General features: G+C 44.2%; 1 protein-coding gene across 2 annotated transcripts in view; it reads right to left on the reverse strand.

The window, feature by feature from the left end:
• ZBTB44 (zinc finger and BTB domain containing 44) overlaps nucleotides 1-25,694 on the reverse strand; it is a 36,619-nt gene extending 10,925 nt beyond the window's left edge. For both annotated transcript variants that reach the window (XM_032133697.1, XM_032133698.1), the window contains exons 1-4: nucleotides 25,602-25,694; nucleotides 6,852-7,921; nucleotides 3,152-3,236; nucleotides 317-480 (exon numbers count right to left, since the gene is read on the reverse strand). In XM_032133697.1, coding sequence (XP_031989588.1) covers nucleotides 317-480; nucleotides 3,152-3,236; nucleotides 6,852-7,869 — 1,267 coding nt within the window. In that variant the 5' untranslated portion in view covers nucleotides 7,870-7,921; nucleotides 25,602-25,694. The remainder of the gene's footprint in view (nucleotides 1-316; nucleotides 481-3,151; nucleotides 3,237-6,851; nucleotides 7,922-25,601) is intronic.
• Nucleotides 25,695-27,152: the final 1,458 nt, after the last annotated feature.

The raw sequence follows: 27,152 nt of genomic DNA on the forward strand, positions 1-27,152 counted from the left end.
AATCTACTTCTTTAGTGCCATAAAAGGGCCAAGTATACTTTATTTCATCTCAGATCTTTTTCAGGAAAATGACTTATCCTGATGAGTTCCAGGCAATCAGGTTTTTTCAGTCCATACAAATGCTAATCATCCATGAGCATAAACTATCAGTCAGACTCCAGGGAGCAAAACAAGCATTCAGTGAGAAAAACCTCTACCCAGTCTTTCTAAATCAGCTCTCAAGCACTTGGCAGGTGAGTAAAAAACCTGCATTATTCCAATTGCTGCACAGCGAGGCTGTGGATCAGGAATTCTGGGGAGCAGTGGTGTTTCTTACCTGAGTGGATAAGCATGTGTTGTTTTAGGTTCTGAATGCGAGTGAAGCGGACCCCGCACGTGGGACACTGAAAGGGTCTGTCGGGACCGTTTGGGCTGGGCCTCTCTGTGCTGCTGGTGGAAGGAGCAATGTAGAGTTGGTAGGGATACTGAGCGTTCTCCAGACTACAAAGAAAAAAGGCACTGTCTTACAAACAAGCCAGAGAAATGACTGAAGAAGCCTCGTCCGTGAAAATCTGACCCTTGAGCACTTTTGTGAAAGAAGAAGAAAGAGAGTGGCACGTCACAATTCTGCTGGAATCTCCATTTATTCTGGAAATCTCTGGGTCTGTAGCGACATGTCTGATCTGCACCTGAAGTCTTACAGTCACTGACTCTGCCTATCTGGACAAACCCAGGGAATAAGCTTGGACTCCTGTTTCTTTGGGCAACAGGCCTCAGCACAACTGCAAACTGAACATTATTTTCCAGGCGTGGGCATTTTCTCCAGCATATCGATGACTTGCAATCACTAAACAGTCCCTGAGCAAGAGTTTAAAGAGCTGAGCAAATGAAAAGCAAAGGAGTATTTTGCAGCTTCAGTGATATTTACAAATGAAATTAAAGCAAATTAATTTTTCATCTCAATCCAAGCTCCCTGAACAAATACTAGTATCTATAACTGCATATTTCTAAGTTTAAAATATTAATCTAATGAATCAATACTTGCTCTTTTTCTGATCTAAAGAACTCCATGAGCACAGCTCCAGCACTATGTTTAAAAAACAGCACACAGACTGCAATAAGGAACAATTTAACTTTCAAAGTAATTTATTTAAAACTGACTAATTGCTCCTTCACAGCCTCTGGCTGCAAACTGTTTAAGGGAACTACAGCGCTCTAATCCAAGTCCTCAGGCAAGGATCTGGCTAAAGGGCACAGTGAAATAAGAACAAATCTTCTGGTACAAACATGGGAACAACAGGATTTGTACCTACCTGGGGTTTCCCTTCCCTGAGCATTAAGATCTATAGTTTTTGGTGAAATAGTCACTTCAGCTTGCTCACAGCCCGCTGAAAGATCACACATCACTGGCAGCAGGGAACTGCTCTGACCCTGACTATTCATTCCATGGCCAGCACATTGCAACTTTAGCTCTACCAAACTGTAATGCCTGAAATGTCCTGAGAAAAGATACAATGATGCCTCCTCACACTCAGAAAGTTTTCCTAACTGAGGAAATCCTTCTGCTGCTCTGCTTCCACAAGCCCAGAGGGCTGGCTTCAGGGTTATGCTGGATTTGGGGACTTTGCACAAATACGTCTTCTTAGACATCGTACAAAAATCCACAGAGCAGATCAGCACAGGAGGGCAAGAACCAGGATCATCTCTTTAAAATCAACACTTACACTGTTTTTACTTCAGAAAAGGATGTCACTACAACTGTGAAGACAAGGGGTATCTGAATTCTGAGTGCAGAATTCTCAGCAGCAAAAGTTCCAGTTGTAAAATTTATCAGGAGAGAGAGCACAAGGTATCTCTTGATACACACAAGATTAAAGAGTTTCCTGTAGGAGTTGAGTATCACTCAGTCTGTAAAACCCATAAGGATTTCTGATCTCACATGGCATGGAGGTAAATATTCTTTCCTTCTCTGCATGGAAGAGATCTTTCAGTGGGAATTTTCAGTGTGTTTAAAGAATTTTTTATGTTTTGAGTTTTCTATGCAGTTTGTGCTGAAGCTCTGCAGCTTTATAGGAAATTTCTGAAATAATCCACTGCTGAAAATATGTGTGCCACTTGACTTCAGAATTATAGGTGTAAAAGCCTGGATTAGTTCTACTGCAACATGTGCTCCTACTATTAATTCAACCCTTAAGTGCTGGGTGTTATTTTTATACTCAGGTTTGTTAGCAGATAGGTAAAATCTTCCATGTCATCCAAAAAGTCTTATCTAAGCAGTTATCTGTCCTACAGTGGGACAGATTTTAGATGGAAATGACGGGAAAGGTTTTATGAGCTATGAAACGCAGCTCTTGGTTATTAGCTCTATAGGGAGCTTCTCTTGACACAGTTTCTGGAATAACTTCCAAAGGTTCACACTTCTTCCTCAAACCCACTTGTCTTACAAACCCCTGCAAAAACCAGTTTGGAAAATTGTGCTTAGAGAGGGAATAACTAAGAACTAGAAGTCCAAGCAGTTGTGTGCACCCCTGTATGCCATGTGGGGGTACCTCACTTGGCTCTAACAGAACTACGAGGTCTCTTTGACCAAACAGACACGGTTTAGTTTGGTTTTTTTCTGCCAGCCTTCCCTTTTAAGGGATTCCCTTAAAACATCACTCAGCTCAGCCTGGCAAAAGCCTGCTAAATATTTACAGCAAGTGCCACACAGCCTCTTGGTAAGAAGCTACAGGCAGAAAGTTTGGGAGAAGAGATTTAAAGCTGCTCTGCCTGTTCTGTGGCTTGTAGTAGTGAGGTCTGGTGAAGTCAGGGCTAGGTCCTTGTTTTCAGTTTGCTGCTTTTGGGGCTGGGTATCACCTTCAGCATGCATGCTTCACATAGAGGTTTAATTAAAATTTATTAATAAGGAGCGATGATGAAGACACAGCAAAAACATGACTATCTTCACCAGTGCTGCCTGGAAATAGGAAATAAAAAGCAACGAGTAAGCAGAGTCTGACTTTCATCACCTACATTCCTCTAAAGCATCTGCCCCTCCAGGCACTGATTGTACTTTGATCAACAGAGAGAGCTAGATGTAGGAACAACTAAACATTGTGGGATTAAGGTTGGGGAGGTTAATTACAGCACAGCACTTGCTGCAGAACACTTTGCACACCAGGTTGGTACATACCGATCATCATCGTCTGCATGAGCGTTAGTGCCAGAGGTGCTTTGGAGTGTGGGCAATCCCTCTGTAACCCCCTCATCTATTGAGCCTAGGCAAAGAAAAAAAGGGCAATTTAATGCAAATAACTGTTCCAAAAGGGTTGGGGGGCAGGTAAATACACATTAAGCTTGCTTTCCCAAATCTCTGATAGATGCTGCTTCCTGGGTGATAATAAAAGTGCCTTGGGAAAGTAATTTAGAACTCCCAGAAGCAACTTGTTCCAAATCAGCTTCTCTCTGCACAGATTATCCAGTAAATTGACAACTCAATAAAGGGCACATATTTGGTACACCTAGAAAATGGAAATGTTAAATACAGTCAGTTTTCAAAAGACATCCAGTAGTAGCACTGTAAAGCAGAAATGTTACATTCACCTAAAGGGACTATTTTGTCAATTTTTCAAGACTTCCTGAGCAATCAGGAGTTCAAACCTGCTACACTAAATGGCTTCTGTGTTCCAAATCTTCCATAAATATATTAATTGATAATGTCTTCATTTATCAATAAGCAGCTGAGACAGGAAGAGCCCTCTGGGAAATGAGAAATGCAACACAAAAGAGAGCAAATACCTCTTAGAGAAATGTATAAACAAAACCACTCCAGAGCTCTGCTCAGTGCACCAGCATTGGGGCAAATGTAGTTCAAGGGGCTTGGGGAACAGAATGCAATGGAAATGCAGCACTAAAACAAACCCACACCTTAATTCGCTGATGTGGCTGTTGCCACACCTCTCATCACCTCTGGGAGTTTGGTCAAGCCTCTGATCTCCCCCTCTGAATACAAGGACAGATGGGGAAGGAGATTTCTCTCCCTACCCCTCGAGGACAAGCAAAGCACAGGACAGTGCTACGAGCTGCTCTTGCTGCTGTGGTAAAATAATTCTGCTTTCTAAGAGCGGGGTACGTGAGCAATCTGAATTAGGGAACCCTAAAGCTCACCAGGAAAATCAAGTAGCATTAGGTGTACACTGGCAAGTGTGAGACAAAAGAGAAAACGAAAGGGAAGGAACAAAGATGTGAAAAGTAAAGCAGAAAATGTGCATATTCTGTCAAAAAGAATGAGAGATCTGAAGTGAAAGATTCTTGTCTTAATGTGATGCCATGTTATGGGGCCAGTGACGAGGAAAATTGCATCTCTGGCAGCTTCACAGTTAGTAAAATCAAAACTTTTGGTTTTGTTAAGAGGTGACAAACTATGCTTGGGAAATTCATCAACTAAGCAATCTATAAAGTTACAAAAGTTGATCCCATTTTGATTTATCCTTCTTTCTCATGAAATATTTAAATGAAAGTCTACTGAAAAACAAGCCTAACTGCTCTTAGGTTTAATTTCATGCCTTCACCTCTGAAATGCCAGAACTGCCAATGAATTATGAGAGTATCTTCTCAGACACAGCTGGTTTTGTACCCATAAAGACTTATTTATCAAGTTCCTGCTCCATGTCTCCTTCTGTATTATAAAGTGCTTCCAAATATAATAAATTGCAAATGAACAATTCTTAAATTTCCCAAAGAGTGAATAAGAGCTTTCTGCATATCAGAGAGAGAGGCAAGAATGCTTTTGTAAGTGCACTATAAAACACTGAGATAAATATATGCAATTATATGAGGAAACTATGTTCAGGGAAGAAAAATCTGTACTTTACCAGATCTTGCTGCCTCCATTTACTGTTCTTACATTACTGCATAAAGTAATGCATCTTTGGGAGGTAAAAAGTGCTTTCTAGCTACAAAGTGTGCTGTATCAAAACTGTGCTAAAAAGCAAGAACACTGTTTCCCTTTATAGCAAAACATGAATAAAACCCCTTCTGAGGATGGTTATTATGCCAAGACCACTAAATATTAATTCAAACATATTCAAAGACAAAGAGCAGATTTGTATTTTAAAGATTTTGCCCTGGCATATTTTTCTTCTCTCTGCAGCTGTTTTAAGGCAGAACATGCTGTACTAAATGCAATGACAGATATTTAAGTTTAAAAATTATAATTGCTAAAGCCTGAGATTCTCTACCCCATGCACACAAAACTGCTCATCTGTAGCCTGGAGTTTACACCTAGTTTGTTCTTTAAGCTGCCTTGGTGTGATATTTATTTATATATTTATGATATATATCACTTGATACGCTATTTTTAACTTTCCCTAATCATTATTGCTACTTGTTCTATTTTGTCTCTGATGATATAATTACTTTGATGAAATAATTTGCATCTTTTATCACATGGCCCTGGCAAAGTCTTTCAGTTCTGACTATAATGAGTTAAAAACTGAATCAATCAAAACCTGGTTTTGAACAAGGACCTCTTTTCCTGGTGACTCCCCAGCAAACAAAATAGTTACTTTTAGTTTTTAATTTATGCACTATTTTGGCAAACTACATTTAAAGATTTAGAGTTAAACTATAAGATATTAAGTCTGTTTCTCAGCAAAGGTAAACATCCTTGTCCCCAATAAAGAAAATATTTTCATTTGGAAAAAGTATTACAACCTAAAACATCAACACGTGAGCTGTAAAAACTGGAGAACAACCCAACAGCAAAGGATGGCATAAATGGGAAATATTTTTATCTCTTTTTAGTGCCTATTACCTGAACAGTTTGACACTGATTGTATATTGCTACCCTGGAAGGTCAGCCTGATCTCACCTTCTCCAGAGAAGGCACAGTGTTGCACTGACCAAAGCAAGCAAATAATGCAGACTACAAGGCTACAGCTAATTACTTTGTTATAGTTATTTATTTAATTAACTGGGGCAGCCTTTCACGTACACGTTATTTGAGTGATGCAGAGCAGTACATTTGCCATTCTTATGGTCTTCAAACAGAACAGGCTTTATTAAAAATCTTTCAGTAAACAAACTCTGCTGAGCACAGATCAAGCCACTTGAGAGTAAAACAGCTGACTTGGGCAAAATTTTGATAATTAAACTAGAAATACTGCAAAACCTCTATCTTCTGATTTACTAAAAGCCATTCAATGCATTCTGTGCAGAGGAAAAAGCGGATTGTTCCAGTAAACTTTAAGTATTAGCTCTTAATAAAGAACAGCCTCCTATAAGAACCCAAAACTGGTTTCAAATTGTCTTTCATGGAAAAAAGATTTTTCTCAGCAACCAGCAGCATTTGAAGAAGCAACTTGAGAATCAAATCCCAGAGAAATGGAAAGATTCTCAATGTTATGACTGTGTGGTTTTATTTTTGTCTGGGGCATTAAGATGACAGTGTTTCACCACTTATTTTGCAAATCCTCTTACAAAGGCTCTCTGTCACGATTATACAAGATTTGATGTCTGATGCAAAGTACTACTCTAACCCTTTGTGGCTACAGGCACAAGCCTTTCAAATCTGGTGCTGCAGCTCAGATGAGATCGTGCCTTTTGACACTAATGAAAGCAGAATTAAGTTTCCCCAGTCAGGCAACTAGAGGTAAAAAGGAGTTATCAACCTCTGCTGAATAAAGAGGGCTGCCACAGGCTTACCATTCTCAGCTGCCTTCTGCAAAGTTATTTAAAGAATTCCAAGTTTATGTGTAACATTTCATAAATCAGGGAAATAAAAGGGAGTTTCACAAAAGTAAAGCATGAAAACCCACGAGACAGATTTCCTCCAAGAAAATCACCAGTGCTCATGTGCCTGTTGCTATATGTAACTCCAGAAATGCTCATACCTATAGATGAAGACTGAGGGCTGATCAGGAGATCTTCCTGCACCTGCTCGCTCCCTGGGACCGTCTGCTGGTCACTCAGGGAGCTCTGGGATGCGCTCACAGGCTGTGACACCTCCTCGTGAACCTCCTCGTCACTCAGCCTTTCCACTTTGACACGCACGTCTTCCTCGATCACCAGGGGAGAACTGGCTTTCGTGCTCTCACAAGTCACGTAATCCGTCATTCTCCTGTTGGACTCGGAGGGCCCAGGCATTTCCAAAGTCCTAGAGTTCTCCCCCTGCTTCACCTTTTCTGACTGAAGTCTTCGATCAATTCCAAAAGGAAAAGTCCAGGGAAAAGCTAAGGACGAGTCCACGGGCTGATTTCTGGACTCTGGGTAAGAAGTTGAAGGATTGAGCACTTGGGGAGAACTGGTTTGTGTGTTACACTTGAGGGGGCTCTCAGGAGACATAACGATGTAGCTTTTCCGCTTTCTCCGAGACTCCCGGCAAACGGGAATGGTTCTTTCCACTACACTGCACTCAGAGGAGACGGGAGACAGGCTGCCATCTCGGGAAGTGAAATTGCAGTTTGCACTGTTCTCCTGTCCCGCATCCAGCACCTTCTCCTGCTGGCTGTTGGGTGTATTCCATAAAATGCTGGACTTCATGAACTCTGAGCACGTGCTGGCCACGCTGAACATCTGCATGTAGCTGGCGGCGGCCAGCACATCGATAATGTTTTCCGTGTTAATGGATAGTGTCGCTGTGTAAGCGTATTCCAGGAGAGGGATGAACCCTGTCACCGTCACGTGGTGCAGGTCCAACACGCTCTTGCTCTCATCCTCTGCTTGGCCAACGAGTTTGGAGCGGAAGAAGTCACTGCAGGCTGCCAGAACCACCTTGTGTGCCCTGAAGATCTTGTCCTGGACGCGGATGGTGATGTCACAGAAGTGTCCGTCATTCCGGAGCATGTTCAGCTTCCCCAGCATCTCCTGACTGTGAGCAGGGGAGTTATGAGTGAATGTTTTAACACCCATTTTTAGCTGGTTCTCTTAGCGTTCTTCCCACATACGACAGATCAAAGGTATCCTGAAATAAAGAGGAAAACTGTCATTTTCATCTCTGAAAGCAAAAGTCAAGTGGATTCATGATTACAAGACTGTATGAAGAAAATTAATCTGAATTCTCTAAGGCCAGGCTCTTCTAGGACCCAGACTGTGCAAGGGACTAACTCTACAGAAATGCAATGACTTACTTGGAATTTTCATAATCACAGGTTAAACTATTTGCAATCTATCCCCATCATCTTCCATACATCGATGTATCTGTATCTCCCTACACACATGGGGGTATCTCTCTCTCTCTCTCCACATTCCTGTTACTGCCCGCTCAAAACCAAATTCCCAACACAGTTCAAAAAAATGTTTGTAATACGACAAATACAGCATTTTTGAAACTATTATCTGTGTAGAAACCTGTATTTTTATTTTCTGGGCCCAGAAAACTATTGTTCACGGCTCTTATACCTCACAGATTACCCAATGTGTCTTTTAAGCAGAAAAGTCATCAGCTTGAGTCAACAAGGGTGCAGGAGTAAGCAAATCTCCCAGGGAAGGTATTTAATACCAGAAAAGCCTTAGAGAAACTACAGCATGAATTTTCAGAGACCAGAGTACAAACTAGTAAACATAAAACAAAAGTTGCCAATAATTCTGATTTCCTGCTGTAGTGCAGGTATTGATTACCTAAAGCTGCTTTCAACAAATAGTTTTAGACTAGGATGAGAAGTTATTGAAAATTCATTCAAAATCACAATGCATTATAAATCTGAAAGGAAAGTTTAAGTTTAAATCAAATACACATAAACTGGTTTTATATATGTGATAAATAAAACAAGGAGGGCAACTTCTTTCTTCTGAAAAACACAAACCTGCCTTCTTGGGGACCAGCTCTCTCCATGTGGGAGCAAACGAATGTGTTTTGGGCAAGGTCCTGATGAGAATGGCATGTTTGACCCCTGGATTTCTCAAAAAATTTCAGAAACATTTCACTGTAAAGGGAACATAAACCCCCGTGTTTCACCTCCTTAAGCCCCTTCCAAGCTTCCATGGAAGTTTTCTGTGTTGTACATGCCTCACACAATTAACATGATATAGAATTGCCTCACTGGTTAAACATCAACAACATTATTGGATTTGATTAGTTCCTGGAGTCAGCCAGCTTCTGCACATCATCCTTCTTTCCCTTTCACATAAAAAAACATACCATGCTTGCAAATGGCTCACGTGGCGCTTCGCAGATACAAAGAACAACTTCAAGTGTGGAACAACTTACCCCAAATGTGACATATTGAAACAGCAGCTGTCACAGCCCACCTGGTTCTACAGACATTTACACTTGGCTGCTTCTTGTTCCTGGGTTTTCACTTTTGATACTCAAACCCTTGCAGACAGAGGAAAACCGTTCAAGAGAACAGATTAACTAACACTTGATAATATATATAAAGTCTGGTGGAAACTATAAGGGCCATTTGGGTTTAAAATGAAATTTCACACTAGTGCAGAGGAAGAAGTTAAGCACAAGCAAAACATTCCCTTCACTGAAAGAAAACGGATCAACCTCAAGAGGCATCTGAATATCCAGACTGTTTGTTCTCCAGCATGAATCAAATGAAAAGCATATTTCATTGATCTCAGACCAAAACACTACAGCAAAATCTTGTAACAGCATATTCAGAAATGGCCTTTGGATACCCTTCCCTCTGAAATCCCGGTCGCTGCAGCAGTTCCTTGGCACATCAGAAGTCCACAAGCACTTCTGTTCAGCAGCTCGTACAAGAACAATACATTCACAAGGACAAGCCATGGAATAATTTGGTACTTAGAAATAGTACCAATACATCATTATAAACAAGCAGAAAAATCTCAGAGAAATCCTCCCAGTTCCTACAGGCCCAAAAGACAAAGCCCATTTTCCTCTCTGTTCTTCTGAACAAGCAATGCTCATCCCTCCAGTCCCAAAGTGAGACCTTGATTCTGCTACCCTATTCTAAACCATTCCTTGTCCTGCTCCCCGCTTCCTGCCTCCTCTCCCCTCTTGTGGCTTCCTTTCTCCTTCTCCTTTCATTTTTTGCTTCCTTGACCTTGATCTGGTTACAGAATTTAAAATAAAATAGCGGAAGTCAGTGATGTGCAATAAATTGATTTAAATTTATTACAGGAGCAGTGTTCCTGCCACGAATGTGGGATATTGCTCTGTTAAATCACTTCTGCAAAATGAGTTTCACCCTCATTGCACTGACACCTCCATTCAAACAAGTGGCTCCTACCCAGGCCTCAGTGTGAACAAGGAGCAGGCACACACATGCTATTTTCAGGAAAATCCAAAGGGTTGGGCTGAGGAGGGGGATCAGTATCAGTTCCTTACAGTTAAGGATGTAGTAAAAACATCAAATATTTTTAGAAGGTAATTTAAACAGTATGAAAATATTTTCCACATGAAAAGACGAGCGTGCTAAAGCACAGCCAGATTACACAATGGTTCAACTCTCTTTCTAATCTTTCAGTGGCACAGGGCACTTTTACAGCTGCACTCCATTCACAGTGACCTAAGGGAGTAAAGCGCTGCATCATTACAGCTTCACCCCAAGTCCATCATCTCTGTGTCACCGCCACTTCAAAATAACACTTTGCCATGTTTTATTTCCCATTCTCAGGCAGTCCCTGACAGCAGCTCCTGGACCATAAGGTGCAGGATGCCACATCCATAGCGATTCCAGAACCAGAAACCAGAACTAAATATACCCATGCCCTTGGGAATGCTGGGGTGAGGAGATCAAGGTGCACACCTAAACTAAGTGGTAAGTGGGTTGGAGCCGGAAAAGTTGTTAATTTTGGAGCCACAAACCACCGGGGATTCTCTAAGCAGGGACCAGGGATGGAATCACAGAGACGGTGGCTTTTCCTTCCCAGCTGCTGAAAGCAGGGCTCCTCTTCCCAATCCCCAGGCACACACTTATGCCCAGGCCCACAACACATTTCAAACCTCCAGAGAAACACAGTGAAATTCAAAGACACTTTTACAAGTTTTAAAAATATTCACAGTGGGACACTTCAGTCCATATTTAATGGGCTGCATTTAACTTTGCCACAGACATTTACAGTTGGAGAGAATGGTTTTTCCAGCATGCATTCCTGCCCTGGAAACATGTGAGGAATCACCATCACAGCACAGATCCGTGAACAAGGCAAGAACTCAAACACGAGCACTTCAGGGCTTCCAGAGCAAGGACAATTTTGTCCACTATTAGCCAAAAGCAGTCTGAAGGGAAGTGCTACCGTACCAAAGACTGTACAATTAATTTGAAAATTAGTTGGGATTCTTTTTACTCCTAGGAGCACGAATGAAGACCTGACCTTTAAGTGGTTTGGAGTAACTCAGCTCATTCTCACTGTTTCAAGGCTACTGAAATGCAATTTTTAGCAACAGCTACCACGTCACATACACTGTTTTGGGATTAAACAGGTGTCAAGTTTCTGAGCTTAGAAAGAGCAAAGATGAAACTGTACACTCTCAGTGTAATGTTATAATGTAATGAAACTGTAAATGGAAAAGAAACTATAATGGAGTTGAAAAATATCGCTTATGTGACCTTGTGTACTTCCATGTACACAAAATTTAGCTCCTTATTCACCCGCTGCCTAATGTTATGGCTCAAATCACTGGGTTTGAAACATGGTATCTATAATAACTTTTTGAAGAGTCAGTGAATCAAACTCACAGAGCTGTCTGCATTCAGTTTCTCACTTAGTCACATCATTTCAAAACAAAAGTAATTTGTAGCACCACAAAATGACCACCCCACCTTTAACCTCTCTATCCTGACCCGTGGCAATTTACAGCATGAAAACATCAACTTTCTCTGAATACGGAAACCAACAGACTTCATACCACTTTGCAGCCACATAAGTCCTAAAAAGATTAGGAAATTCCCACCCTGGTGCTCACCAAGCCCTCAGATACGTTCATCCAACTGCGAGCCCATGGTGTAAATCCAACCACTGGTTGATTTACTATTATTAATTTTTAATGCAGATCACTCCTTGGGCATTGGTTAGAGCAGCATCCCATCAACAGCAGCAGTCCAGACACAGACAAATCTTCCACAGGAATAAACGTGTGACCTGGATAATTTTATCTCTGTCATCCTCTGCAGTACACAGGTACCAGCACCCCTCCCTCCCTCAAATTAACTGGTTAGTATAATTAAGTACAATTAAGTTCATAATTGAATCAGAACAGCTGTTTCAATCAGAACAAATTTCAAGTTTGCTATTTTTATTTCTATCTAAACACACATCTGTTTCCCAAAAGCAGCTGGCCTAATAAAAGGTACTATCTCCACTATGAATCTTGCCCTGCTTCACTTCACAAACTGCTGGCCACAGCTACTACACCATTCTAATTTCAAATCAACAGCACTTTCTAAACTTTATTTAAAAACATATTTTAGGTCAGCAAACCCAGTCTGACCTCAACCCACTGCCAAGCCTGACAGTATTCATGTAAAAGAAAAGGCAAACACGAGGTTTCTGTGCTCAAGATGATGTCAGTTCGTAGCATTCACTTTGGTGCTCTGGAATCTCTGGAATGCAAACCTGTAACCTTTGTCTGCAGTGGGTGAATGGACCAGGGAAATGGCCCATTCTGGGAAGTATGCAGGGCTTGAGAACCTCAGTTTCCTCCAGGAGAGCAGACTCCAAACGTGAGTACACAAAGGAGCCAGTGTTAAGGCAGCTACTGCATAAACACTGTTATGTTAAACCTGAAAGAGATGCCAAGCTCCAGCCTGTACTGGGAGTGAGGTGATGCCATATCCTGCAAAAAACTGGGAGCATTCAGTGCTGGGGCTGACCTGGTCCTTGGTCTCTCAGTTCAGGAACCAGACACTGACTCTCCAAACCATTTCACTGAAATATCCCAGGACACTGACACTGCTCCTGTATCCCTTTCCTCTCAGCTTCTCAGAAGAGGCCTATTTTCAGGCACTTTCTGTTTTAAAGACTTTGGAGGTGTTTTGTTCTTGGGCAGGGCTCAAACTGCACATTGAACAGTCCCCTGGGAAGATCTCTGTCTGCCCAGCAAAGAGTGGCTGATGACAGGTTAGTAACTCCAGAGAACTCCACTTGGGAGCTGGAATGGAAGAGCAATTTCACCTAATGAACGGAAAGCTTGAAATACTACAACCCACCTATTTATTGTTAGCAGTTAATGCTCCCTTTCACAGCAGAAGGCATATAAAGAGTGTGTTGTGCTTTCCCAATTTGCTCCAAAAATACTGCATTTGACAGGACCATATATTTTGTAAAGATTGGGGTTTTGGCATACCACTGTTGACAAGCTCATGTGCCAGAGCTTTTGAGGCCACTGACTTCGTGACCATTAGTGTCGCTCACAGAGAGCATTTGTCGCGTGCTCTGTACTCACCCCACAGCCTGTTCCTTTGTTCCACACTTCATTTTTTAATTTTTTTTTTAAAAGGGTACTTTCCAAGGATGCTACAGTGGCAAATTGCTTCAAAAACAGCCACCTCTTCCTCTGAACAACTCTTGGCAAAGAGACTTTCCAAATTCTAGAATTTAGATCTTCCTAAATTTTAGGTATAGCCCACCAGAAGCTGCTGCTGAAGGGTGGCAGGCAGTACTCCAGAACTAGACTTCAGCTCCATAGAGGGAGACTAAAATACTATCAAGGAAGCAGCCATGGCTCAAACTGATCCAGGTCAATGTAAACAACCTACATAATTTTCAGAGGCTCTGAATGTTTATCACTCCCAGAAACTGCATTGTACCAATAAGCTCCTCTCATCCCCTGATTTTAAATGAATTTGTAAGCATTTAGGTAAGTTTCTTGTGAGTGCTGTAAGAGCTGAGGTTTACAAAGTCAACGCATCAAGGCTGCAACTCTTCACAAAAAATTGCTGAAAAGATTTGCACATCTGGAAATCCTGAGCTGTGACAGGACCCACCATAATTTTTGGTAGCAACCAAGGTAAACCTCTTCAGGGCAGAAAAGAGATAAGGGCAAAAGCACATAATATTTCTTTACTGTAAGTCCTCCAACAGACCAGGCACAGTGTTTATCTGCAAAGGACAAGGCAAAAAGCATCCAACAACTCCTCTTCCAAACTAATTACTCAGGAAAAAAGCATGCCCAGTGTCCATGAAATACATGTTTCGTATTCCTAACAGATCTCTTCAGTTTCCCCAAAATTAAACCCTGTAATAACAGAAAACAAAAGCTTTAACTGTACCATGCCACAAGAGGAAAGCAGATGTGTGCGGCCATGGCAAAGCCCCAGCTCGCAGTTACAGCTCTGACTCACACTGTCACTGCTATCGAAAACATTAATCTTTCATGGGGGTAGGAAAAAACTGACTCAGATCATGGAAAAATGCATTTGCATGATGCAAATCTAGTAGGTGTATTTTAATTCTCAGGGCTGGTGGAAGCATAGAGACAAGTAGTGGGGTGCCAAACCCATCAATTTACTCTACAAAATGGTTTTATTGTAAGTCGAGATGGGATGTCAGCTGCAACAGAACACTTCTGAAAGGATAAAATTAGAAAACATTTACATACACATTTTAAGGGAACAGTACCAACAGACTTTCCCCAAGCAGAAGAGCACAGATTATCTTAGACTGGTTTGCATGACTGGAACTTCAGCTGAGTGTTGAATCCAGGAGCTGATACCCCTCCTCTTGGAGGTGCCAAGGCTCCCAGCCACTTATCACCCCTTCAATTTATCACTCAAAACCAGCCACTGGTTTTGGAACAATGCCTTAATCACTGTTAGCTTTTTGAAAAAAGTTAATCTAATTAACTGCTTGATGTATATTCCCATACAAGAGAGAGCAAAAAATTCTCCTATTTTGGCATTCTGTTTTAATTCTTACCAGCAGCAAGGTGTAAGATATGGTCAGACACTGCACCATCCTTGCAATCAACTTCTACACCTTCCTAGTACTTCATTTAACTTCCCTTGCCAAAAGATGGACAACACCTTAGCATGTACTTCCTGTTCCTCTGTGGTTTTGCAGAATTTTTGTACTTTAACACCATGGATGCTAAGCACACCATCTGCTGTTAAAGCAATACAGACCAAGAACAAATCAGAAATATTTGCTTAATTCCAAATATCTCAGTTGTCCTCATTCAAAACTGTAAAACTTGAAAAAAAGGTTTACAGTTTCCAAAGTGAGATGACCAAAGTCTTCCTCATGTCACAAGACTGCCTTAGCATATAAAAGTCAAAAAAACCCCCCAAAAGATCTACTGTAATGGAAAAGATGTATATACGTGTCTACTACTTTTAGTTTAGAGTACTAAAACCAACACAAAACACATCCCAGAGCTCTTGTTCCTGTACTGTGAGGTCACAACAAAGAAAAAGCTGAAAACTGTTAGTTAAACCATCATGGTTTTTCAGGAGTTGCTGCTTCTACATTTAAGGTGAAGCACAACGTGTCTTAGGGATTTTTGTTTGTTTTCCTGACTAGCCATTTGCATGGAAATTAAGAAGCTGGACGTTAAAATTCAGCAGTTGTGTTCTGACAGTGTGAAAGGAAATATTAGAAAGCCTGTGCGGGCTGATAGGAAGAATTACAGCCTGCAGAGGAGAGCCCAGCACACGGCAGAGGATGGAAATGGTGTGCATCCAAACCAAACCAAACCTGTCGATCACAGCGACTTCACAAACCTTCAAAAACCTCCCAGCGATGGAACAGAACAAGGCACAGAACTTACCTATTTGGGCTGATGCATCTTCCAGAGTGTTTCTGCAGAGTGTATCTGTTTGAAACACCCAGGCATGTCCTAGAGTGGACAGAGTGGAGCTCTCCCATCTGGCAGAATTAAGCACTCATCTGCCTGACTGTCATAATTACAGATTCCAAGGCCACATTCATTAACTTCACCAGCAGCCACATACTTGCAGCAGACTCTCATGCAGCTCTGGCTTGTCATTTCCTCATGAAAGTGACACTTCTAGATTTATTCTTGTCCCTTATCAACCCTTATATATGGCCTACAGGAGGGGGCCTGCAAGACTTTCTCCTGTCTGATCTCAAATTGGCAGGAGAGTTTAATCCTACCTCAATCCTTTCTTTCTAATTTTTATGGCAGGAATTGCACATCAGTTATGTCTCAGGCAAATGAGAGTTCTGGTCTCTGCAGCTGATGGGCTCACAGCTGCCATGAAGCAGGTCTAGAGTGGGAAACCGATACACAGATAAATGGGGACATCATTAACAGCAGAAATGTCACAGAGCTGGAATTTAAGTCATCCATAGTGAAGTTTCTACTGCTAAATGCTCCTGTTGGCTTCAGGGCAATGGAAATTCATCTGTACAGCTCTGTAAATGGCCATGGCTGAGCACAGACCCTTCTGACTGATGGGAAAAGCTGCGAGTTGGCAACAGCTTGTAATCCAAATGCTTGGGAATCACTGAGAGCCGACCTGGAGCTCTGTACGTAGGCACTGAGTGTGCTGGATTAATGCAGCAAGATTAAAGCATAGCTACAACTCCTGGCCCAGATAAAACTTCCAGATTAAACGTCCCGTTGTAGGTGTGTAGAACATGTTACCACTCCTTTCATTAGAAGGCAGTCTAAAAGTGTTTCCATTAGACACTGCTGTGATTAAACACTGATACTTTAATTCTCAGGGAAAAGGTGTCAGCGTACCAGGAGCAGAGGCAGGACTGTTCAAAGACTGCCTCATTTTGTGGTACACACCTGCAAAAAAGCTTGGCAACATTAGCACTACGATAATTTTGTCTCTCAAATATTTAGTGTACAAGGTCTGATTATTAAAAAATATAGAGATGTTTTCATCTCTCAAAGATACATGATTGCAGGTGTTTGTGTACAACTGCAGAAATCCAGCCAAAAGAAAACAAATGGAAGAAAAAAAGAATGAAGAATAAGAAAACAAACAGAAATTGGGATAGCACCGGCGTTTACTGAAGTTGAAGTATCTCAAACTGAATTGCTAATATATTTTTCAGAAAAAGAGGAAAGGCCACCTATGATGAGAACTTCATTAGATGTTTGACTAACATGACAGAGAGAGCTATTACTGAAAACACGGAGATGAACGGACAAATTGAAGGTGAAGAGCCAGCTGAAAGAAAGTAATTCACGTACTTGGAATAACAAATTAAAGAATTCACCTATGAAGTGCCATAAGAACTTATTTTAGCAAAGATCTCCAAGACACTGGCTCAAAAAACGCTGATCAAAAGGTTAAGATGCATCGTCAGCATAACACACAAAAACAAATGACTGAGAGCTGGAGCTCCAGGAACAGAACAAAATTCATAGGAAATCCAACAGTATGAACTTAACACTTGATGTGATACATCAGGGAGCTAGAATGGACTTGAGCTGTAAACTGGAAGCTAATGAGTTAACAGTGACTTTGGAGTAGGATCTCCATACTATTGAATTAAATTAACAGCTAAGTAAAAAGCACACAGAACACCAGCCTACTGCAATGCTTCCTTTTTTGCCAGGTATTTGTCAATATCTATTTTAACCTCCTGATAGCTTCTCAAGAAGGGGGGTTTGGTGTATTTTTCTTCTCTGTGCAGCTGTCCCTTAATGTGTCTGTAAAGTAAACTGTGCTTAGATCTTTTCAGAGCATCTTTCACAAGGGACACCGCAGCAGCTAGGACGAGTGCACTGAGCAGCACAACAGCTCCTAATCTCAGCATCTAATTAAAAGCAGAGATTACAATAATCAGGGCAGGACAGTAGTGCCTGCTGTATGTAAACTGATCTGACGCCACAGACTGCTTTTATGCAACAGGAAGATGTTTCTTGAGACCATTTACAGATAGAGAAAGATGTATGTCCTTTTTTACGACTCTCTACCTTTTAACATTCTGTTCTCCAAAACCCATGTGTCATGCAACAGTGATACTCTGAAATAAGATTTATCTGGGGAGAATTGTCTTGTTTTCCTCAGCCATGACAGTTTTTTGAGGTTTGGTGTGATCATTTGAAGTCGTCTCTTTTGGAGAACAGAATGTTACCATTCACTACTTCAAAGGACCTAGATTTAACTTGTTGCCTTTTTGAAGCTGCAGTGTAGTGTAGAAAGTTTATGTGCCTAATATAGCTTTCACATGGTTGAATAAGCAAACCAGATAAATGCCACCTTCCCCAGCCTCTGCTGCTTTAAACTTTGCATTGTAGGAATCTCACATTAGCATTCCATATAACACATAAAAGCACATTTTCTGAGAGCACTTAAAACTGAGGCTCGTTTAACAATATGAGCAGTAACTGTGAAAAGGTCTTGTTCCACACTGAATTTCCTTTATTCTCATAATTAAAATTAATGTGTGAACTTCACTAGTCAGAGTGTTTTGGGATATTTCACAGCAGATTCACTACCCTGTACTTTTGGTTTTCACCAGTTCTCCAAAAAAGCACATGAGCAAACTACTAAATGTGCCATCAACATATGAAATAAATCTCCATTGGTTTTTTTTCTTGGTAGAATAAAAGCAACAAGTGAATTGAGTCCTCATCATATCCTTATGCAGGGAAGCGCCTCAGAATGTAATCAGATTATAGCGAACAGACTGATGTGTTACAGCCCTAAGGCACACATTCAAATTTAACCACGCTTTCCATGACAGTGTTCGTGCATAATTTTTATGTGCTCTCAGTAACTTTTTTATACTTTTGCTCCATGCAAATTCAGGTTAAATTCTTCCCGAATTTCTTAGTGTAGAAAAGCTGTTACATGACCATTTCCCACTCTGTGTAATAAAAAGCAAGGCTTCAGTTTTATAGTCCCTGGTCTTTAACAACAGTACAAAAAAGCCCAATTGAATATTAAATACTTTTAAGTACTGCAAATTGCCAAAAAATGTCCATATATTACTTTCATTTGCACATGGCAGCAACTGCTGCAACCTGCTAATTTAAACTAATTCCAGAAAGCTATTTTTTCTTGTTTTACCATGGCTACCCACAGCATTTGAGCCTTCATTTTCAGAAGCTCTGCAAGCATATTGACACAAAGTCAGGAAAAATATACATGATGAAGACTACTCAAGCCAGCCTCCCAAATTAGTCACAAAAGCAAAGATCTCCAAGCCCTTTCAGGTGATGGCATGTGGAAGTAATATCAGGAAAAATGGCACACCAAAGCAGTATGGCTCAAGATTTTCTTGGTATCACTCCTCCGCTGAATCCCTGAAAGAGTCAAAAAAGACAAAAATAGCAAAACCCTCCCTATCTGTGGTTCCCCATACATTATTTTTTCCTTTCCTCCAAGGCAAAATCAGGGCCTATCTGGGTGCATGACACCAAGAGCAGCCGAAGTGCAGAGTCCCTCCTCTCCACTATCCCCCAAACCATGCCTCCCACCTCACTGTGTTTCCTCCTGTCCCTTGGAAACGACTCCCTTGTCTCCTCATTTGACAGATATAAATGACTGGAAGGCATACCACGACCAGTAGGTTTGTGACAACCAAATTTGGCTAAGTGCTAGTTTTCACTAGTTCAGCACAAAGCTTACCTGTCAACTGACTGGTTGTTTGAAATAGTGAGGTTTATTACACAAAATGACAGCTTTTCTCTCTCACTTTTATTCCAGGAAGCATTACACCCTAATGAAATCTACATTAACTATAACAAACGATTTTTTCTGAAGGGCAATGCAAATCTGAACTCTCCCTGAAGCACACCAGCCCCATTAACACCCCGAGTGCTGGAAGCAACACTGAAGAAAAACCTTCGTAAAGAGCAGAAGGGAGAGATCAAGGCAAAGTCTCACATCCCGTACGATCCGAGGAGGAGAAAAGGCACTGCTAATCCAGACAGCATGGACTGCTGCCAGCCAGTCAAGGTGTCACAGACATATAAACAACAGCCACCTTCCCAACGGAAGCAGCTATAAAGAATCCTGAACAAGTTCAAGCAAGGCAGGAATGTGGTTGTGTCATCACCCTTTCAGCACTACGTGTACCTTTATTTTCCTAATGACTCATTTATGCAGATAAATGCCTAAAAGGAGTTCTTCTTGGCTCCGAAACCTAAAAGTCCTTGTATTTGTCCACAAATCACGTTATCAGGTGAGCAGCAACTCCACAGGCTGTAGCTGTCTGCCCTTGTATGGCCAAAGCTGGCCTGGCAGAACCATATCCATGATTTGTGCTGGGCATAAGGAGAGTTTTGGGGTTTTTTTTTTAACTTTCAGTATCTTTACTAACATTTTACAGAAACTTCTCAGAGTAGGTATTTCAAAACAGGGGTATTTATCCGCTTAAAAAACCAAAAACAAGACGTTGAAAGAAAACTGCAGGAACTGTTGGACCACAGAGCTCCAACACTGTCAGTATCTGTCCCTAACACAGAAGTGTCCCTTAACCCACCAGTTATTCCCAAACCCATCAGTAATTTCTAGGACTCTTAGGTCTCCACAGGACATGGCATCTTCATGCTTCCAACAGACTTAACTCTGGCAAGCATCCACCATGACCGTAGTTTTTCCATAGTGCTCTCTTGGTAATATCCAAATACAAAATGCCTTATCAACTGCCATCTGTAGCTGTATTTATAAACGAAGATCTTCTTCAGTATCTGTACCTCCACTACAATATCTTTCACTACGATTACTATGTTCACTTGTACTTTGAATATAAAACATTACCCACAGTAAGTGTTTACAACGTTATCACAGATGAGCTACAAAGTATCCCTTAATCAGAAAGCCTATGTCCCTTTATTCAGTCTTCTTGGGTAAAGCAACCAAGCAAATGGTATGGCCAAATCACCTCAAAACAATAGAGCAGAGCTCAAAGGGAAAAAAAAACCCAAAGTGATGTAGAGCTGCCTCTGCAGACAGATGTACTAAACAGACTGGGACAACGCAGCCTGGAAAAGGAAAAGAACCCAAAGAGAGAAAACTGAGAACATGGAAACCTATAAAATCACAAATGAGGTGCTGATGGGAAAAAGATTCTTTATTCTTTCCCATACTACAAAAAGTAGGAGGGACTCAATGAGACCACCGTTTAAAAAGAAGCAAAAAAACCCCAGAAGCCAGGTATTATTTTTGTACAAAGTGAGGGATTCATCACAGGGTATTCCGTGGAAGCTCCAGGTATAAACTGTTCAAAATGTTTAGGCAAATCCCTCAAGGACAGGTCCGACAGGCACTGCCAGCTCAGACCCTCTTGCTCAGGACACCTCGAAACCCAGGAGTTGGGGATGATGACTGAGCTGTCTGGGGTTGCTCCTCCACTCTTCCCTAATGATTTACTTCTGGCCACTGTCACAGACCACATGCTGAGCCCAACACACTTTTTGCAGCCCTTATTATCCCACCCTTCGCGTACTCTGATAAATATATTCACGTGAAATAATTATTTCCCCAGCTCTAAATTGGAACGCATTAAAAACACGCTATTTACAAATAATGCACAGTTTAAGTCACTTCCTTAACCTGATTAAATGGAATGTAAGAATTAAATGAAATGCTGAGCATTTACATTTCCTGTCATCCCATTTTATCAGGTTTGCAGCTCGTTTCCTACCACCACCATTTCATTTCAGCACCTTGCACAAAGCAGTCCTAGACATCTGCTTTCATCCAGAGAAACCATTAGAAGAATCAATTTGCTCTCCAACGCAAGAACAGTGATGGACTCCTATGTTTACTTAGCAATAAGCACACAACTATTTAATTAGATCTAGATGCTGGAAACTGCATCTTTGAGGCAATAGCCGCAGCCACAAAGAATGAAGCGTTTCAATTTGTTATATAAATCAATGTTTTCAGTATTTTTTTTTCTGCTTGTAACTGCTGACTTCCATATGGGAACACTGTCACAGGTATAGAGGCACATCTCCCACCCGGTTTGGCTCTTGTACTCTCACACAACACTTCCTCAAAGAAACAAGCAATTAAGTTGCTGCCCCTTCTCAGCCACATGCGATTCCAAGATTGATGTCGTATTTCAAGCGACAGACTGTGAACACGCTCTGCAACCGTGGCATTTAATTTAGAAGTCAGCACTTGACACATTGAAGTATTTGGAATTCCTGAAGTCTGGCTGTCTGCACAGTTGCATAATTTGAGCAGGGATAACCTACTTATAACCGGGAGAGGGAGAAGAATGTCAACAGACAATCCCTTCTACGTCAGGGGACATCTCCTTCCTCGTCACATGCCAGCAAAAGCATCACTGCTTTGTCACAGGTTGACTTTCTTTTTCTTTAAACTAGGGGATTACAGTTCCTAAAAGGAGTGAAGCTACATATATCACCAGATGCTCTCCTAGGAATACACTCAGATGTTCTCAAAGCTCACAGAAAAACAGCTTTACCAGACATAATGGATGAGGCCAGAGAAACACTGATGTGAAATACCCCACAAGGGTGAAGGACCCAAGACTTGATGCTGGTCACACAAACACCTCACAAGGCACAAGCACCACACATCCATTCAAAGAAAGGCCATAAAGATACAAAACAAGTCACAGGATACAACCAAAACCAATGTCTGGGTGGTTGTTCACCCTCAGACAAGGGGGAAGCTGTATCTGCTTTTGATCCTCTTGGCAAACAGCTGAGCAGACCCTCCGAGCAGCACAATTCCCTACCGACACTGCAGAATGAAACCACCCCTTTGGAAAGTGCCAGAGTTTATGATTAACCTCCTGTTGCAACAAACATGGCAAGGATTCAGTTTCACTCTCTGACTGCTCCTCTTACATACTGCAGAAAGAATACATAAGGACACTCTCTCCCCTCCAAACCTCACAGTCACTGAAGCAGGAATTCCCTCACCCTGTAAACAAAACCAGGGCAAAACCTCCCAAGCATGATCCTCCCTCAGCATCCATGCATCATCCACCTGGGGAGACTAAAGTAGGGCTGGAAACTCCCTTCCCATGGAAAGAGACTGCTTGGAGTGTTCGCACCAATTAAAGCTTCGGATCAAAACCAGCTGTTTAAATAGAAGTAGTCCCAAGGGAGAGGCACTTAGAGCATTGTAACTGGTTCCTGGAATAAACAGTTTGACATCAATGGAGGCATTTACACTGGGAGAGCTGTGTCTGAGCTCCCAGGCTCAGCTTCACCTTCTTAAATAGCTACACTTAAACCCAGGCAAGGTCTCCAGGCTCATCGCACCTTGGATCTGCGTCACATGTAGACACCAAGCTGCAGTAAGAGACCTCGAGGGCAGAAGAAAAGCACATTGCACTCCAAATACCCTGAAAGACTCCTGGATGCTGGTCTGCGACCTGCCTGCATAGGAGTCACTGCCACTCAGCATCACCTTGCAGGGTCCACAGAGCAGTGCCACAGGTGTGTCCTACATGTGACAAGTAACACATCACCTCGTCTATGGAAATATCCAGCTCAGAGCCAGGGATCCATTCAGGAGTGAACTGGGTGACCTCTACCTAAGTAAGAGCTGCCATGTGGATACCTGGTGGATACACCCCGAGAATAAATAAAATAGAAATTTAAAAAGGGGAAAGGTAAAGGGTCGTATCAGGCAGAAGCATAGAAAGAAAGCAGGGGCAAACATGTAACTAGGAACACTGAGAAACTCCCCACGTGGGCATGGCAAACCCAGAATATCAGCTGAGGACAATTATGGAAGTAGAAGACTTCTAGAAACATCACAAAATGGTTTGGGTTTGAAGGCACCTTAAAGATCACGTCCAACTCCCCTGCCACAGGCAGGGACACCTTCCACTAGACCAGGCTGCTCCAAGCCCCGTCCAATCTGGCCTGCAATGTTCCCAGGGATGGGGCAGCCACAGCTTCTCTGGGCAACCTGTGCCAGGGCCTCACCACCCTCCCAGGGAAGAATTTCTTCTCAATATCCCATCTAACCCTGCCCTCTGGCAGTTTGAAGCCATTCCCCCTTGTCCTGTCACTCCATGGCCTTGTCAAAAGTCTCCGTCCTGCTTTCCTGGAAACCCTTCAGGCACTGGAAGGGGGTGTAAGATCTCAGAAAAAAATCCTGGAGTGGACAAATTATGTATATGACCAGAAAAAGAGAAAGTGATGGTATTTTAGACCCATGGGATGTGCAGATACCTAGGAAGTACACAGACTACTTAATTGTATTCTGCTGGACTGCTCAGCAAAGGAAACCCCAGAGTCAAAGCAAAAACCAAGCTAGGCTTAACCTGAGAGTCTCACACTGCAGGATCAGCAGGGCCCAGGAAGGACAAGGGTGGAAGTTTCAGCCATGGAAGATTTAATAGCCAAGAAGAGATCAGAGTGGGTACAGGGGTGACCTCTCTGGCACGTGCAGCAGGGAAGTGATGGGAGCAAGCACGGGAACAGCTGCCACTGGGCATCTGTGGGAACATTCAAGACATGAAAGGACAACAGTGGAAACCTCCACATGCATGAGCAGTGCCTGTCTGCAGAAAGGCCGCTGGCCTGCACCTTCCCTGGGGTGTACAAACACACACAATGCGGGATGCACCAGCTTTTGGCAGGAAATCAGTGGGATAACCCTGGTGAGTGCGGAGGAGGAGACAGACATCCCTCATCAGTGGGCAGAACAGGCTCCACAGCACAGGAGATGGGCTGGAGGAGTCATCCCTTAGGATTTGGAGGAGGAGATGTCTTTCTGGGTGGGGAAAAAGTCAGCAGCTTTTTGCAGACAGGTAGGAGCCCCCTGAGGTGTGGGATTTAACAGGCTGTGCTGGTCAAGCATGGAGTTCATTCCATCTGTGGTGGAAACAGGTACAGCAGATTTTGGGAGGCACTGGTACCCTGTGTGTATTAAATGAGACAACAGGCTTTTGGCAAGCAAGAAGCTGATGATACCTTCCCAGAATCTGCTGATTATGTTTATATAGGAAAATGACTCTGGAGAGATGGAAGGAGAGCAGGAAAACACGAAGCGGTTCTTGGCAGATGAGCACTATATCACCCTCATGGTGCGTGGACACAGAGACAGCACAGCAGACCCTGGCAGATGGACACTAAGGAACATGCAGAAGGGGCTGTTGTAGGAAAAAAACAAACAACAACAAAGGGACAGCCTAACAGCTAGTGGGAATCCCTCTATTTCCTCCCATAAGCCAGCACTGGATGCAGCAGGTATCCCGTTGGGACGAAGGAAACAACACAACTTCCCACCCTCCCCCCCCCCCCACCCCTTGAAACTACAGGTTTGCGTGCGTACCCACAGGCTTCGCCAGCCAGTGCGGCTCCCTCGGGCAGGGGACAGCCCCGGAGGGCCGACCACCGGCACAGGGGACACCCCCAAACACGGCGACACGAGGCAGGGGACACCCCTAAACACCGGAACACGGGGCAGAGGACACCCCGAGGGAGGTGACACCCCCAAACACCGGCAAAAGGGACAGGAGACACCCGCGGAGAAAGGTGACACCCTCAAACACCCGCACAGGAGACACCCCTCGCCCCGGGAACCGACGGTGAGGCGCGGGGGTGACACGGCCCCGCGGGAGGGGGACACAAGGGCTGTGCACCACGCAATGGGATCCCCCGGGGGGGTGAGCGCAGCCCCGGGGCCGCGGGGCACGGACGGGAAACACAGGACAAGGGACGGGACGGGACTGTAAGGGAGTGGGGAGAGGGGCCGGAGCCAGATCCCTCCCGCCCCCCGCCCCTGAGGGGCACCAGCGGCCGCCGCGCCACCGACCGGCCCCCTCCCGCGCCAGGCCCGGCCGCGCTCCCCGGTTACCTGCGGGCGGTCGGTGAGGCCGGGCCGCTATCTGGGGGCCATGACGGCGGGGCGGGATGACTGGGATGAGCGGGATATTGTCGGGGGGGCGGGGGGGGGAGCGGAGGCCGCCGCCTCCCCCTCAGGCGGCGCGCGGGAAACTCGGGGGAGGGGGGGAAGGGGGGGGGAAAGCGGGGGGCGCGCGACCCCCCCGCGCGAGGGGCGTGAGGGGCGCGCGCGCGCTGCGCGTGCACGCGGGGGAGGGGGGGGGGCGCGGGGGGGGGGGCAGCGCGCGCCTCCGTCCGAGCTCCCGCGCGCGCGCCGCCCGGGCACTTTGTTTGTGTCCCACAGTGCACCGCGAGCGGCGGCGGGGGCGGGGCCCCGCGCGTGCGCACTGAGCGCCCGGCGGCGCCGAGCGGAGCCGGGCACCCCGCGGAGGGACCGCGCCGGAGAGCCGGGGGGAAAAGGGCTTCTGCGGCACCCAACGGCGGGACACGGCGGCCTGCTGCGTCCCGACGGGGCTCCTAGTGACCCCCAGCGGGGCTAACGGGGTTTAGTGTCCCCCCGCAGGCGGAAAACGGGGCCCTGGTGCCCCGCAATGGGGTAAAGGCGGCCTAGTGCCGCCCGACGGAGGCTAAGCAGGGTCCTAGCGCGCCCTGCCGAAGAGGGCGCGGAGTCCCCACGAGCCGGGGAGAGAACGGGGTGATAGTGCCCCACACCCCCCCACAGCCGGGGGGAGGCACCGGGGAGTGAGGGGCTCCGGGACGTGCAGGCAGCGGGGAGTGGGCAGTGGGCAGTGGGCAGCGGGGAGTGGGCAGTGGGGAGTGGGCAGTGCCTCCCCTCGGCTGCGCACCCCCGAGCACGGGGTGCCCCGCTGGAGGGGGGTGCTCCAGTGGTGCATCCCCGGGGAGCGGGATGCTGCAGTGCTCGCGTTCTCCTCCACCCCCGGCACGCGGTGCTCCGGCGCAGTGGGATGCTCTGCTCCTGCATCCTCCGGCCGCGGGATGTCCGGCATTGCGTTCTGCCCCGCCCGGGATGTGGGGTGCCTGGTGCATGCACCACGCCCCAAAACCCCTCAAACCACCCACCAGTTTGCAACCAGTCTTTAATGAGTCTCTAAATAATCCACCCTGATAGTTTGGTCCAAGTATGCACTAATTCGGGTAAACACAGCTTAATCCAACAGGATTAACGCAACCCTTTCCTCCGTGGATTGTTTTATGGCATGGTTTTTTTGTTGGTTTGGATTTGTTGTCTTTGGTGATGAGCACTCGGTAAATTGGAGCAGGAAACAGATTGAAGGGCCACAGTCCAAAAGTGTTAATCAGCAGTGAAAAATTTAACACCCGTCCCTGGAAAAGCCACACTGCTCCATGAGCAAAAAGAAAAAGAGGCCAACCCCTCCCCCCCTGCCCCCGTGCTGTTGTGAAAACTCAGGGATCCTTTTAGGTGCTTCCTTGCAAAACTGGGGGGAGAACCAGAGCACAGAGTTGGACTCTGCTTAATTCTCATTTCACTTCCTCTTATATTGGTTTTATATTCCCAAGGCTCTCTCTTGCAATCCTGACAACA

This window comes from Corvus moneduloides, chromosome 25 (genome assembly GCF_009650955.1).
Source record: "Corvus moneduloides isolate bCorMon1 chromosome 25, bCorMon1.pri, whole genome shotgun sequence".
Taxonomy (NCBI): domain Eukaryota; kingdom Metazoa; phylum Chordata; class Aves; order Passeriformes; family Corvidae; genus Corvus; species Corvus moneduloides.